At 37.9% G+C, this 15801-nt stretch overlaps 1 protein-coding gene across 1 annotated transcript; it reads left to right on the forward strand.

Moving 5' to 3' along the window:
• The first annotated feature begins 932 nt into the window (after positions 1-932).
• LOC115003760 (bifunctional protein GlmU-like) lies at positions 933-8741 on the forward strand. Its single transcript, XM_029425673.1, has 3 exons — positions 933-1040; positions 6335-6526; positions 8403-8741. Exons 1-3 carry the CDS (start codon positions 1002-1004, stop codon positions 8655-8657), a joined length of 486 nt encoding a protein of 161 aa, XP_029281533.1. The 5' UTR covers positions 933-1001; the 3' UTR covers positions 8658-8741.
• The last annotated feature ends 7060 nt before the right edge of the window (positions 8742-15801 follow it).

Consider the following 15801-nt stretch of genomic DNA (forward strand, 5'->3'; position numbering starts at 1 on the left):
GTGGGTCCATTTAGCAAACCACAGCGCCACCTGCAGGTGAACACAGAGACGTTCTGCACAGAGTCCGTGGAGCCTTTAAAGTTCCATGTGTGGAGACGGCGTGTGAATTAGAGAAACGGGTCGTGTCTCGTAAATGACTCATGAGCTGTTTTTAAAGGCAGATTCTGAAGTTCTCACTGTATTTAAATGTTTGTGTTTCTGCTGTTGCTTTTGTATTTATTTGTCCAGATCATCGTCGTGTGTTTGCACAGATTGTTGAATAAAGGCGGAAAAATAATTTAGAACAATTAAGAAAAGAATATAAATACAATAATTGCAATAGTAATTATAACGGAAGATACTTTGAATCAGAACTTTATTGTTTTGTTCTCTTAGTTCCAAACATCCTGCTGTAAACATACAAAACAAACACTCATCTAAAAGTAAAGTGGATGTGTGTCTGGGGAAGGACTTCACTTTGAAAATATAAAATAAATGTTTAATAATAAAAACATTCTTAAAAATAAGATTTAAAAATAACTACGGTTTGGTTATTATTGTGTATAAAACGTGTTTTAATTGTTTTTATAGCATAAATCCAATACTTAAATGGATGTCTGTTAGAATATGATATGAGAAGAATATATTATTAAATATATATATTAATAAACTTAAGCTTCAGCGTAGACCTTTACTGTCAAAACCTTTAGTTTTCTCTTTAATTAAATATTTTAATCTTATTTATTAAGTGCACTTTTTATGGAAAATTGTTCATAAGTATTGAAATAAACTACTAATCAATTAAAATATATATATTTTATGTAGAATATTTGAATAGAAACATACTAACTTGCCCTCCAGCTGCTTGTCTGTAAAGTCTCCGGCAGGGGGCAGTAACACACCAGACAAAACAATGTTCTGGTGAGTGAGCGCTCAGGTCCTCCCACAGTGTGTGTGTGTGTGTGTGTGTGTGACTGTGAGTGTGTGACTGTGAGTGTGTGACTGTGAGTGTTTGACTGTTAATGTTTAGCTCAGACTTTAGAGGAGCCTCGTGCAGAATGGTGAGTTTTCACTTCTTTACTTTGAAACTTTTCTAACATTTCAACTCGGATTAATCCAATAGACTCATGTTGGAGTTCCACTTGTTGAGTTTCCTGTGACGTCTGCAGATGTTTGCTGCTCAGAAAGTTCTTTCTGCTGCAGGGAAGAGAAACATAAATAATAAAGCTTTCGTGTTTAGAGATTAAGAACGGTCCTCGTGTTGTTTGGAGAAAAGAATTAAACAACTTCTTCTGTTTTCAGACTCAGAAGCTGCAGCAGATCTTTAATACTGCAACAATAAAAGTGTAAAACTGAACTGCTGAAGTCTCATGAGCCGTTTAGTCACATGCACTGTTGCATAATAAGAGTCATAGAATAATAAATGAAACCTTGTTCGGTTACTGCATTACTACAAATCAATGTCTCCTCCTGAGTTTCAGAGCCTCTGAAACTCAGGTTAGTTTTAGTTTCGTCTTTGTTTACTATAAGTTTTCTATGTGGCTGTTCTTCTTTCTTACATAACATAAATCTATTAATAGTGAATTCATATACATTTCAAACTGGTTCTAAAATGTCAAAACTGAATCGTTTTTAAATTATTAAATATGTTTTATTTATATTTCTTCTCTCCTTTAGATCAGTCTATAGTTTATAACCTGCACATGTATTTTATTTATATTTACTTTTCCTCTGTTTGACATTACTTCCTTTTTTTAAAGTGCAAATAAAACATAAAAACGTAACATAATAAATATAAATATTATGAAAGCTAAAGAGGTTTACGAATAAATAAACGTAAAGTAATATTTGCTCCACTTCTCTGTTTTCTATAAACTCTTTGTAAACATGCGGATCAGGGGGAGCTCATTTAATGTTTGGTCACATGACCCCCTCCTGCAGGGGTCAGAGGTCACGCTGGTGTTTGGTTAAATACAGTGATCCTGTTAAAGATCTGAATGGACCATACACACACACAAACACACACACACACACACACACACACACACGTTCCTGTTACATTAATGTGTGTGTTACATGTTCCTGTTGCATTAATGTGTGTGTTACATGTTCATGTTCCTGTTACATTAATGTGTGTGTTACATGTTCCTGTTAAATTAATGTGTGTGTTACATGTTCCTGTTACATTAATGTGTGTGTTACATGTTCCTGCTGCATTAATGTGTGTGTTACATGTTCCTGTTACATTAATGTGTGTGTTACATGTTCCTGTTACATTAATGTGTGTGTTACATGTTCCTGCTACATTAATGTGTGTGTTACATGTTCCTGTTACATTAATGTGTGTGTTACATGTTCCTGTTACATTAATGTGTGTGTTACATTAATGTGTGTGTTACATGTTCCTGCTACATTAATGTGTGTGTTACATTAATGTGTGTGTTACATGTTCCTGCTACATTAATGTGTGTGTTACATTAATGTGTGTGTTACATGTTCCTGTTACATTAATGTGTGTGTTACATGTTCCTGTTACATTAATGTGTGTGTTACATTAATGTGTGTGTTACATTAATGTGTGTGTTACATTAATGTGTGTGTTACATGTTCCTGTTACATTAATGTGTGTGTTACATGTTCCTGTTACATTAATGTGTGTGTTACATGTTCCTGCTACATTAATGTGTGTGTTACATTAATGTGTGTGTTACATGTTCCTGTTACATTAATGTGTGTGTTACATGTTCCTGTTACATTAATGTGTGTGTTACATTAATGTGTGTGTTACATTAATGTGTGTGTTACATTAATGTGTGTGTTACATGTTCCTGTTACATTAATGTGTGTGTTACATGTTCCTGTTACACTAATGTGTGTGTTACATGTTCCTGCTACATTAATGTGTGTGTTACATTAATGTGTGTGTTACATGTTCCTGTTACATTAATGTGTGTGTTACATGTTCCTGTTACATTAATGTGTGTGTTACATGTTCCTGCTACATTAATGTGTGTGTTACATTAATGTGTGTGTTACATGTTCCTGTTACATTAATGTGTGTGTTACATGTTCCTGTTACATTAATGTGTGTGTTACATGTTCCTGCTACATTAATGTGTGTGTTACATTAATGTGTGTGTTACATGTTCCTGTTACATTAATGTGTGTGTTACATGTTCCTGCTACATTAATGTGTGTGTTACATTAATGTGTGTGTTACATGTTCCTGTTACATTAATGTGTGTGTTACATGTTCCTGTTACATTAATGTATGTGTTACATGTTCCTGTTGCATTAATGTGTGTGTTACATGTTCCTGTTACATTAATGTGTGTGTTACATGTTCTTGTTACATTAATGTGTGTGTTACATTAATGTGTGTGTTACATTAATGTGTGTGTTACATGTTCCTGTTACATTAATGTGTGTGTTACATGTTCCCGTTACATTAATGTGTGTTACATGTTCCTGTTACATTAATGTGTGTGTTACATGTTCCCGTTGCATTAATGTGTGTGTTACATGTTCCCGTTACATTAATGTGTGTGTTACATGTTCCCGTTACATTAATGTGTGTGTTACATGTTCCCGTTACATTAATGTGTGTGTTACATGTTCCCGTTACATTAATGTGTGTGTTACATGTTCCCGTTACATTAATGTGTGTGTTACATGTTCCTGTGACATTAATGTGTGTGTTACATGTTCCTGCTACATTAATGTGTGTTACATGTTCCTGTTACATTAATGTGTGTGTTACATGTTCCTGCTACATTAATGTGTGTGTTACATGTTCCTGTTACATTAATGTGTGTGTTACATGTTCCTGTTACATTAATGTGTGTGTTACATGTTCCTGTTGCATTAATGTGTGTGTTACATGTTCATGTTACATTAATGTGTGTGTTACATGTTCCTGTTACATTAATGTGTGTGTTACATGTTCCCGTTACATTAATGTGTGTGTTACATGTTCCCGTTACATTAATGTGTGTGTTACATGTTCATGTTACATTAATGTGTGTGTTACATGTTCCTGTTACATTAATGTGTGTGTTACATGTTCCTGTTGCATTAATGTGTGTGTTACGTGTTCCTGCTACATTAATGTGTGTGTTACATGTTCCTGTTGCATTAATGTGTGTGTTACATGTTCCTGTTACATTAATGTGTGTGTTACATGTTCCTGTTACATTAATGTGTGTTACATGTTCCCGTTACATTAATGTGTGTGTTACATGTTCCCGTTACATTAATGTGTGTGTTACATGTTCCCGTTACATTAATGTGTGTGTTCCTGTTACATTAATGTGTGTGTTACATGTTCCCGTTACATTAATGTGTGTGTTACATGTTCCTGTGACATTAATGTGTGTGTTACATGTTCCCGTTACATTAATGTGTGTGTTACATGTTCCCGTTACATTAATGTGTGTGTTACATGTTCCTGTTACATTAATGTGTGTGTTACATGTTCCTGTGACATTAATGTGTGTGTTACATGTTCCCGTTACATTAATGTGTGTGTTACATGTTCCCGTTACATTAATGTGTGTGTTACATGTTCCTGTTGCATTAATGTGTGTGTTACATGTTCCTGTTACATTAATGTGTGTGTTACATGTTCCTGCTACATTAATGTGTGTGTTACATGTTCCTGTGACATTAATGTGTGTGTTACATGTTCCCGTTACATTAATGTGTGTGTTACATGTTCCCGTTACATTAATGTGTGTGTTACATGTTCCTGTTGCATTAATGTGTGTGTTACATGTTCCTGTTACATTAATGTGTGTGTTACATGTTCCTGCTACATTAATGTGTGTGTTACATGTTCCTGTTACATTAATGTGTGTGTTACATGTTCATGTTACATTAATGTGTGTGTTACATGTTCATGTTACATTAATGTGTGTGTTACATTAATGTGTGTGTTACATGTTCCTGCTACATTAATGTGTGTGTTACATGTTCCTGTTACATTAATGTGTGTGTTACATGTTCCTGTTACATTAATGTGTGTGTTACATGTTCCTGTTACATTAATGTGTGTGTTACATGTTCCTGCTGCATTAATGTGTGTGTTACATGTTCCTGTTACATTAATGTGTGTGTTACATGTTCCTGCTACATTAATGTGTGTGTTACATGTTCCTGTTACATTAATGTGTGTGTTACATGTTCCCGCTACATTAATGTGTGTGTTACATGTTCCTGTTACATTAATGTGTGTGTTACATGTTCCTGTTACATTAATGTGTGTGTTACATGTTCCTGCTGCATTAATGTGTGTGTTACATGTTCCTGTTACATTAATGTGTGTGTTACATGTTCCCGCTACATTAATGTGTGTGTTACATGTTCCTGTTACATTAATGTGTGTTACATGTTCCTGTTACATTAATGTGTGTGTTACATGTTCCCGCTACATTAATGTGTGTGTTACATGTTCCTGTTACATTAATGTGTGTTACATGTTCCTGTTACATTAATGTGTGTGTTACATGTTCATGTTACATTAATGCGTGTGTTACATGTTCCTGCTGCAGATGTTTCCCTCCTTTACATGCTGTTGGTAGTTTAATGTACACGATGCATCATATTATATAAGATCATCACATGTTTGTATCTCTGTCCTATTTGAACGTTTCTCTAAAACTTCCTCAAAAAACAAAACGTGAAATTTTTCAGGAAATTGATCTCAAATTAGCTTCAATGTGTAAATAATAGCATGTTTGTGTTGTGAGTTAACAGAGCACCTGATAACAGACGAATATATATAAATTTATGACGGTCAACTTATTTATGTTGAAGGGGCTTTTTCATTATTTTATTATTCAATTAAAGCTTTTTTTAATTAATTGCATCTTTATTGTTTTATTTGTTACAGTAAAGAAAATTAGTAAAACAATAAAACTAATAAAACAACAGGAAGGAAAAAACATTTTTAAAATAAAAAGATATAAAGGGTAAACTTTGGCATCATCATATTGCTCTCACTTACCACCTTAACAAGAGAAAACAATATCAATTATTAAATATAATTATCACTCTTATATCAAAATGATAATAACAACAAGTATTACTGAACATATAGCTGCTATAGCACATATGTTAATTTCCTTTTATTTATTTATTATTACTATTATTATTATTATTATTATTATTATTATTTCTAAAATGAATAAAGAATGATTTATTTTTATTTTACTTGAACAGAGAACCAAAACTATCAATATTTTAAAAAAGTGATTTGAGTTATTAAAATATAATACAGTAACTCATAACAGAAAGGAAAAAAAGTCAAATGTACAGAAAGGAACAAACATGAATAAAAACATCTGATTTCTCCCAGAGTTCAGCGGGAGGAGGGTCGTCCCTGCAGGTCCACGCGGTGCGGTTCGGTCCGGGTGAGGAGCTGCTGGAGTCTCTGCAGACGTTCGTGGAGGAGAAGCGACTCCGAGCGCCGTTCATCATCACCTGCGTGGGCAGCGTCACCAAGGCGACGCTCCGGCTGGCCAACGCCACGGCAACAAATACAAACGAGGTACCTGAAGGCAGCAGCTTTTAAAATGTCCACGTGCATGGTGTCTTTAAAAAATACAAATACATTCTGACACAAAATACTGAACATTTCAAATCTTTATTGATAATCACTCACACACAATATTAGTCTAGAAATATTCAAGGTTAGACGCATTATTGTTCATATTAATACAAACAAATACAGCAGAAAAATGTAAGACATAAAACCACAGTTTATATTTAGCCGACATGAAAAGTGATTTTATCCCCCGTCAGACCATTTATGTCATTGTAAATCGTTTAAAATATGTATAAGGGTTTTATTGTGTTTTTCTGTTTTGTGTTTTCATTTTGAATTACATTTTGTTTTTATTGAATACTTTATGCTCTAGAGACGGCAGTGGAAGGGATTTATTTTCCAAACGTCTCCTGTCTTTTTAATGATTCATTATTGAGTTAGGAGTTCAGTTTATGAACAACAGGAACGTACATATACTGTACACAGTGGTGGGAGAAGTATTTATATCCATAGCAATAAAAAACTGTCAAAATTACAGTTTCTATAAATAAATAAAGTTATGTTACTATAAATAAAGTTATGTTACTATAAATAAAGTTATGTTACTATAAATAAAGTTATGTTTCTATAAATAAATAAAGTTATGTTACTATAAATAAAGTTATGTTACTATAAATAAAGTTATGTTTCTATAAATAAATAAAGTTATGGTACTATAAATAAATAAAGTTATGTTACTATAAATATAGTTATGTTTCTATAAATAAATAAAGTTATGTTTCTATAAATAAATAAAGTTATGTTACTATAAATAAATAAAGTTATGTTACTATAAATATAGTTATGTTTCTATAAATAAATAAAGTTATGTTTCTATAAATAAATAAAGTTATGTTTCTATAAATAAATAAAGTTATGGTACTATAAATAAATAAAGTTATGTTACTATAAATATAGTTATGTTTCTATAAATAAATAAAGTTATGTTTCTATAAATAAATAAAGTTATGTTACTATAAATAAATATAGTTATGTTTCTATAAATAAATAAAGTTATGTTACTATAAATAAATAAAGTTATGTTACTATAAATAAATATAGTTATGTTACTATAAATAAATATAGTTATGTTACTATAAATAAATATAGTTATGTTTCTATAAATAAATAAAGTTATGTTTCTATAAATAAAATTATGTTACTTCAAATAAGTAAAGTTATGTTTCTATACATAAATAAAGTTATGTTACTATAAATAAAGTTATGTTTCTATAAATAAATAAAGTTATGTTACTATAAATAAAGTTATGTTTCTATAAATAAATAAAGTTATGTTACTATAAATAAAGTTATGTTTCTATAAATAAGTAAAGTTATGTTTCTATAAATAAATAAAGTTATGTTACTATAAATAAAGTTATGTTTCTATACATAAATAAAGTTATGTTACTATAAATAAAGTTATGTTTCTATAAATAAATAAAGTTATGTTACTATAAATAAAGTTATGTTTCTATAAATAAATAAAGTTATGTTACTATAAATAAAGTTATGTTTCTATAAATAAGTAAAGTTATGTTACTATAAATAAAGTTATGTTTCTATAAATAAATAAAGTTATGTTACTATAAATAAAGTTATGTTTCTATACATAAATAAAGTTATGTTACTATAAATAAAGTTATGTTTCTATAAATAAATAAAGTTATGTTACTATAAATAAAGTTATGTTTCTATAAATAAATAAAGTTATGTTACTATAAATAAAGTTATGTTTCTATAAATAAGTAAAGTTATGTTTCTATAAATAAATAAAGTTATGTTACTATAAATAAAGTTATTGCTCTATAAATAAATTACCCCCCCCCCCCCCCCCCAGGTGATCCACCTCAGCGGACAGTTCGAGATCGTCTCCCTGGTGGGCACACTGAACCGGGACGCCCACGTCCACATCTGCCTGTCGGACGGGGAGGGCAGGACGGTCGGGGGCCATGTGCTGGGAGACCTGGAGGTGTTCACCACGGCCGAGGTGGTCGTCGGCGAGGCGGTCGACCTGCAGTTCACCAGAGAGATGGACGAGAGGACGGGCTTCCCCGAGCTCCTGGTTCAACCGCTAAACTGTGTGAAGGAGTAAAAACAGTTTACCTGATACATGTCTGCGGGTTTCAGTCTGTTCAGAGTCCAGTGAGTTTCTGTTCTGTGTGTGTCTCTTTGTTCTGTGGGTGGGGGTCAGGACACTCTGGTCCCTGAGCCTGTCCTTTAGATAATCCATCCACCTGTGGGTTTATAGACAGGTAAATAAAGTCATTCAAAGCTTACTTTATATATTATTATACATGACATTATTAATACTGAGGGGTGAATGCACCAGCAGTCAGCTCGATGAACTCCTTCAGCTTCTTCTTCCTGTAAAATGTTTTGGATTGTGTTCGTCGGTCTGCAGATTGAGCAGCTGTGTGATGGATGGCATCTGTCTGAAGGTCTGTTATACATCATCAGACAGAACAGACCATAATGTCTGCATCTCTTCGGGCTTCACATTCATAGAGCTGCACAAAGTAACGCTGCCTTTGTGGAACAATGTTGAATCTCGCATCAAATGGACGAAACAGATGTACATGTTGCACGTTTTGTCTGCGCAGAAAGACAGATTAAAACATGAAGAGTGAGTAAACGCAACGTCCAAGATGAATGAAGACGTCCAGGCTTTAGGAACAACATCTTCAGGGAGCCCCAGCAGCCAATAGGAGCGGCTCTGCGGGGGTCGCAGCTTTCTGCTAATAGATGTTAAACTGCGCCGCGGCCTTTCAGAGCCTCTGACCCCCCTGGTTGTGACGAGACAAAGCGAGAACCCCCCTCCAGGGATTAGCCATGACCACGGCTCGGTCGTGGCCGCCGGCGTGAAGAAAGGACGGGCTCTGTTTACCGTGTGGCGGGCGGGACGGAGGGAGGGGAGAGGGGAGTGGGAACAGCCTTTTGATGGAATCCAGTTTGTGGAGTTTAATTGGACCTCAGGCTGACATGTTCCTTCACCATGTACACACACACACACACACACACACACACACACACACACACACACACACACAGGATCAATCTTAGCTTTAATAAAAAAACATTAAAATAAACAATCAATCAAATGAAACCAGACCAATCAAATTGTTTACAAGGTTTCCAACCTTCATTTAATTTAATTAATTACATTTCTCTGCAGCGACTGTATGTAGTCCATAAAGTCCATAAAGTAAGCTCACACTTCTTGCTTCTTCAGTAAACATTTAGTTCGTGAGAACAACGTGTTGTTGAGCCTCACGAGTGTAAACGAGGCTTTAGTCCTGTCGCACTTTGTTGTTCCACCTCAGCTAAGTGGACACACATGTCTGCGACAGTTGGACTTGTTTCGGATGTTAAGATTGTTTTCTTCACAATGTCCTCTGTTTACGCTCAGGGTTATTCGTGTGCACACATTGATAACATGCATCCAAACAGGTGACACAATAATAATAAAAGAAAAGAGTGAAGCTTGCTAACTGCTGACTGGTGGATCTCCATCTGCAGATCATTTCTGGTTGATGTTTAGAGAATGAAACAGCCTGGAAGATCATAAATAAATATGAAGCTGAAAGGCCGGTTTGTAAAACCCCAGCAGGAGTTTAAAGAATGTGGGATTTGTTGTCAATTAATACAAAACAAATGCCAACACCAGCAGCAGCAGCAGCAGCAGCACCGTCAGCAGCAGCAGCAGCAGCAGCACCGTCAGCAGCAGCAGCAGCAGCAGCAGCAGCACCGTCAGCAGCAGCAGCAGCGTGGTCCCAGTCAGAGGAGACGCTCTCTGCAGCGCTGCCTCCGGGAGGACGAGGCGGCACGTCAGCAGCGGGGCGGCCGGCCTGCAGACACATTAAAGCCGAGCTACAAAGCGACCCCGCTGCAGCTTTGTGCTTTTGTTTTGCTTGTGTGGAAGCAGCATGGTGGCCGAGAAGCGTTGGTGGTCTGCCCCGATGCCCCCCGGGAGTTCTCGCCGCTGACAAATTGGCAGCCCAAAGCGGATGTTCTGGATTTGAAATAAAACTTTTGATCTAAAGATCATTCTGAATTATTTTTCTCCTTCTTCAAAAGGCATCTTCATGTGACGGAGGTGATTAGACATGCACTGTGTTGCTCCCGTGCTTAGTGCTCTTCTTATGTTTCCACAGAAGAACATGTGAATAACAAGAAGTAATGTTTGTTGTGTCTTAATGTTGCAGGGCAGTTGGCGTCCCGCTGTGAGGCACCAATTACATTTCACTGTACAAGTGACTTTAATCTCTGCACAGCTGTTGTGTTGAAGACGTGTCTGTTCTGCTGAAGCTCTGAGCCAGCTCATGTGTTTGGACATGGAAAAATGTTTTAAGTTGACGTTTTTATTTTAAATTATATCAGAAATGTGAATATTACCAATGTGTGCAGCTAATAAGAAAACACAAATCCACAGGTTGTTGCACAGAAAACAGGTTTTATCTCCTTCATGTTTCATTTCCTCATTACAGAAATCTGTTGTGATGTTTTACATCTCGATTTGAGGCGACATGTTTGCTGTTTGTGTTTATTCTGTAGCTGTGTGTGTGTATATACTGTGTGTGTGTGTGTGTGTGTGTGTGTGTGTGTGTGTGTGTGTGTGTGTGTGTGTGTGTGTGTGTGTGTGTGTATACAGAATGAACCCAAACTGCCAACATGTCGGCTCAAATCGACACAAAGAACATCACAACAGATCTCTACTATCTAAACGTGGATAAGGGGGGGAAGTGCCAAACCTATATTTGTATTATATGGAGTAAAGTAGTGACAGCATGAGCTGTAGTGGTTCTGTCAACAGGATTACAGAAAAGTTATTGGTCTTGGTGAAAGTGTGAAGTGTGAAGTGTGACGCACGGGCCAAAGAAGAACCCTTAACATTTTGGAGAGGATCCGAGTAACGGGGCGGATACACAGATCTCCCTTCTTGTTGAAGCTTCGTGCTCTGGAGTCTTTGACACCATGACATTTCATACATGCAAATTCAAGTTCTTCTGGGGCCTCAGCTCTTCTGTTCAGCCCCTGCAGTACAAACGTAGGCCAGGTGAAGGCCTAGAGGACACACAGGTGTTACTGTGCACGTGATTGTGTGTTTTCTCTGCAAATGTCTCTACAAATCAAACACGTCATGATGTAACACAACTTCACACAGGTGTACATGAGGGAAGGAAACTTTGCTTTGTGTGCCGTCTGAAGAAAACCTTCAAATTGTCAGAAGCTTGTGAGCACATGACCTGGTAAATATTATACAGTTGATACAGATGTGTAATCTTCCAACAGTCCTGTGCTTGTCTTACAAACATGTTGAATATTAAACACGTGACAAGAACATTGGACAACAGCTCCTCCTGCCATGTTCCTGAGAAACACATGAGATATCCGACCTTTCTTCTTCTCCAGGTGACTTTAAAGGGGTTGGCATCCATTTCCACCATCTGCTGGACCGTCTCTCTCTTCATCTCTCTCCTGGTCTCTCCTCATCTCTCCTCATCTCTCTCATCTCTCTCTTCATCTCTCTCCTCGTCTCTCTTCATCTCTCTCTTTATCTCTCTCTTTTCTCTCTCATCTCTCTCCTGGTCTCTCCTCATCTCTCTCCTCATCTCTCCTCATCTCTCTCATCTCTCTCTTCATCTCTCTCATCTCTCTCATCTCTCCTCATCTCTCTCTTCATCTCTCTCATCTCTCTCTTCATCTCTCCTCATCTCTCTCTTCATCTAATCTCATCTCTCTCTTCATCTAATCTCATCTCTCTCTTCATCTCTCTCCTCATCTCTCTCCTCATCTCTCTCTTCATCTAATCTCATCTCTCTCTTCATCTCTCTCCTCATCTCTCTCCTCATCTCTCTCCTCATCTCTCTCTTCATCTCTCTCCTCATCTCTCTCCTCGTCTCTCTCCTCATCTCTCTCTTCATCTCTCTCATCTCTCTCCTCATCTCTCCTCATCTCTCTCATCTCTCTCTTCATCTCTCTCATCTCTCTCATCTCTCTCCTCATCTCTCTCCTCATCTCTCTCTTCATCTCTCTCATCTCTCTCTTCATCTCTCTCATCTCTCTCCTCATCTCTCTTCATCTCTCTCTTCATCTCTCATCTCTCTCTTCATCTCTCCTCATCTTTCTCCTCATCTCTCCTCATCTCTCTCATCTCTCTCTTCATCTCTCTCATCTCTCTCTTCATCTAATCTCATCTCTCTCTTCATCTCTCTCATCTCTCTCATCTCTCTCCTCATCTCTCTCCTCATCTCTCTCCTCATCTCTCTCCTCGTCTCTCTTCATCTCTCTCTTTATCTCTCTCTTTATCTCTCTCATCTCTCTCCTGGTCTCTCCTCATCTCTCTCCTCATCTCTCCTCATCTCTCTCATCTCTCTCTTCATCTCTCTCATCTCTCTCATCTCTCCTCATCTCTCTCTTCATCTCTCTCATCTCTCTCTTCATCTCTCCTCATCTCTCTCTTCATCTAATCTCATCTCTCTCTTCATCTCTCTCCTCATCTCTCTCCTCATCTCTCTCTTCATCTAATCTCATCTCTCTCTTCATCTCTCTCCTCATCTCTCTCCTCATCTCTCTCTTCATCTCTCTCCTCATCTCTCTCCTCGTCTCTCTCCTCATCTCTCTCTTCATCTCTCTCATCTCTCTCCTCATCTCTCCTCATCTCTCTCATCTCTCTCTTCATCTCTCTCATCTCTCTCCTCATCTCTCTCCTCATCTCTCTCTTCATCTCTCTCTTCATCTCTCTCCTCATCTCTCCTCATCTCTCTCTTCATCTCTCATCTCTCTCTTCATCTCTCCTCATCTTTCTCCTCATCTCTCCTCATCTCTCTCTTCATCTCTCTCATCTCTCTTCATCTCTCTCATCTCTCTCTTCATCTCTCTCATCTCTCTCCTCATCTCTCTTTCATCTCTCTCATCTCTCTCTTCATCTCTCCTCATCTCTCTCTTCATCTCTCTCTTCATCTCTCTCATCTCTCTCCTCATCCCTCTCTTCATCTCTCTCCTCATCTCTCTCTTCATCTCTCTCATCTCTCTCTTCATCTCTCTCATCTCTCTCTTCATCTCTCATCTCTCTCCTCATCTCTCTCCTCATCCCTCTCTTCATCTCTCTCCTCATCTCTCTCCTCATCTCTCTCTCTCTCTCATCTCTCTCATCTCTCTCCTCATCTCTCTCCTCATCTCTCTCTTCATCTCTCTCATCTCTCTCTTCATCTCTCTCATCTCTCTCCTCATCTCTCTCTTCATCTCTCTCATCTCTCTCCTCTCTCTCTTCATCTCTCATCTCTCTCTTCATCTCTCTCATCTCTCTCCTCATCTCTCTCATCTCTCTCTTCATCTCTCTCTTCATCTCTCTCATCTCTCTCTTCATCTCTCTCATCTCTCTCCTCATCTCTCTCTTCATCTCTCTCTTCATCTCTCATCTCTCTCTTCATCTAATCTCATCTCATATCAGTTTGAACAGAAGCTCTGCACGTGGTCAACGCTGAGATTAGATTAGTTAAGGTTTAACGTGTGACGTAGCGTCTCGGGACTGAATGTCGTCAGCAAACAATAAGTAAACTTTTGGTTTCACACAGAGGACTTTCTAAACGTGTGCGTGTCTAATAATGACGCAGGTGAGTTAGCATGGAGCGAGAGGGATCAGCTGACAGGTGCAGCGTGTTCCTGCTCTGCTCAGGTGAATCTGTGTCTCTGCAGAGAAGCTGGCGAGGAGGCTCGTAATTCCTCCGTTTAGTATCTTCTCTTGTCCTCATTAGGACCTTCTCCTCCCTGCCGCATGTTGTCCGTGTGATGTGTGTGAGTAATGAGCCGTGCGAGAGGCGCGCGGACTCTGTTGGTCAGCCGCCCCCTCTCCGCCTCGCTTCAAACGAGCCCAGGTCATCTGCCAGCCGACTGCTAAACAGCCTCCTGTTTGTGGGAAACAAGAGAAGTCGTGGCGGCGGCTGCAGGCCTATGCACGGGATACAAACCCCCCCGACCCCCCCGGGGAGCTGCCGCCGCTCATCAGCTCGCTTTCATGTGGCAGCCAAAGAGCTCGCGGGCTAATGACACGCAGCTCTGTCTGAATGTCTCAGCATGAGGCCGAGGGGCGCGAGCACATCACACATCAAACACTGCGGGCGGAAGTCGTCACAAGTTTAGTGAGTTTTTAACATTCAACACACCCACAGAAGAGTTGTGCACAAATAATCACTCTGTTCAGCTCTGCGACGCATCCACAGGAACTTTGTCTTCACAGGCCTGCGGTGATATGTTCTGGAGATAAAGGGGCTCATGATGAAGTTTAGCTCCAATGTTGGGAGAGAAGTTCATGTTTTCAGATGAGTTAAAGGTGTAAGTAAGAGGAAGGAGAAAGAATAAAAGAAATGCAGAAATATAAATATAAAAACAGACGAGAGATGGAAGGAAATGAAACAACATTGTACAGGTTGACACTATAAACAGATATCAGCTGAAACATCTCCACTTCATGACTCACATTAACACAGTTATCTTTTATATTACAAGTGTTCTGAAATGTGAATGTTTAAATATGTAAATGAAGCATTATGTCATTAAAGATGTGCTGATCTGCTCCATGTCCAGATGTAAAGAGAAGTCTGGATGAAGCAGGTTCAGAGTGTTTCATGTTGTTCACATGTCAAAGGTTTGTACAGATTCTGGATCTGTCTTTGTATCACTCCATAAATCACTGAATCCTGTCAACACACAGAACTCTGTGCATCTCCTGCATGTAGTGAGTGTAGCGTGTATAACATGAGCTGTGAGTGACATGTGAACAAAGCCCTCTGCACAAAGCTGCAGAATATAGAGAGGAATGAAAGTGGAAAGTTTGGTGTATGTAAGTGCTGCTGAAGTGGAGACTTCTGCTGAAGAGTGTGAGAAAAAGCTCCTTTAGAGAAAAGCTCCTTTAAAGATATGTATTGTAACATTCATACATGTTGTACACACTACAGGTGAACAGGGTCATACATGTTGTACACACTACAGGTGAACAGGGTCATACATGTTGTACACACTACAGGTGAACAGAGTCATACATGTTGTACACACTACAGGTGAACAGGGTCATACATGTTGTACACACTACAGGTGAACAGGGTCATACATGTTGTACACACTACAGGTGAACAGGGTCATACATGTTGTACACACTACAGGTGAACAGAGTCATACATGTTGTACACACTACAGGTGAACAGAGTCATACATGTTGTACACACTACAGGTGAACAGGG

Source organism: Cottoperca gobio, chromosome 24, assembly GCF_900634415.1.
Source record: "Cottoperca gobio chromosome 24, fCotGob3.1, whole genome shotgun sequence".
Taxonomy (NCBI): domain Eukaryota; kingdom Metazoa; phylum Chordata; class Actinopteri; order Perciformes; family Bovichtidae; genus Cottoperca; species Cottoperca gobio.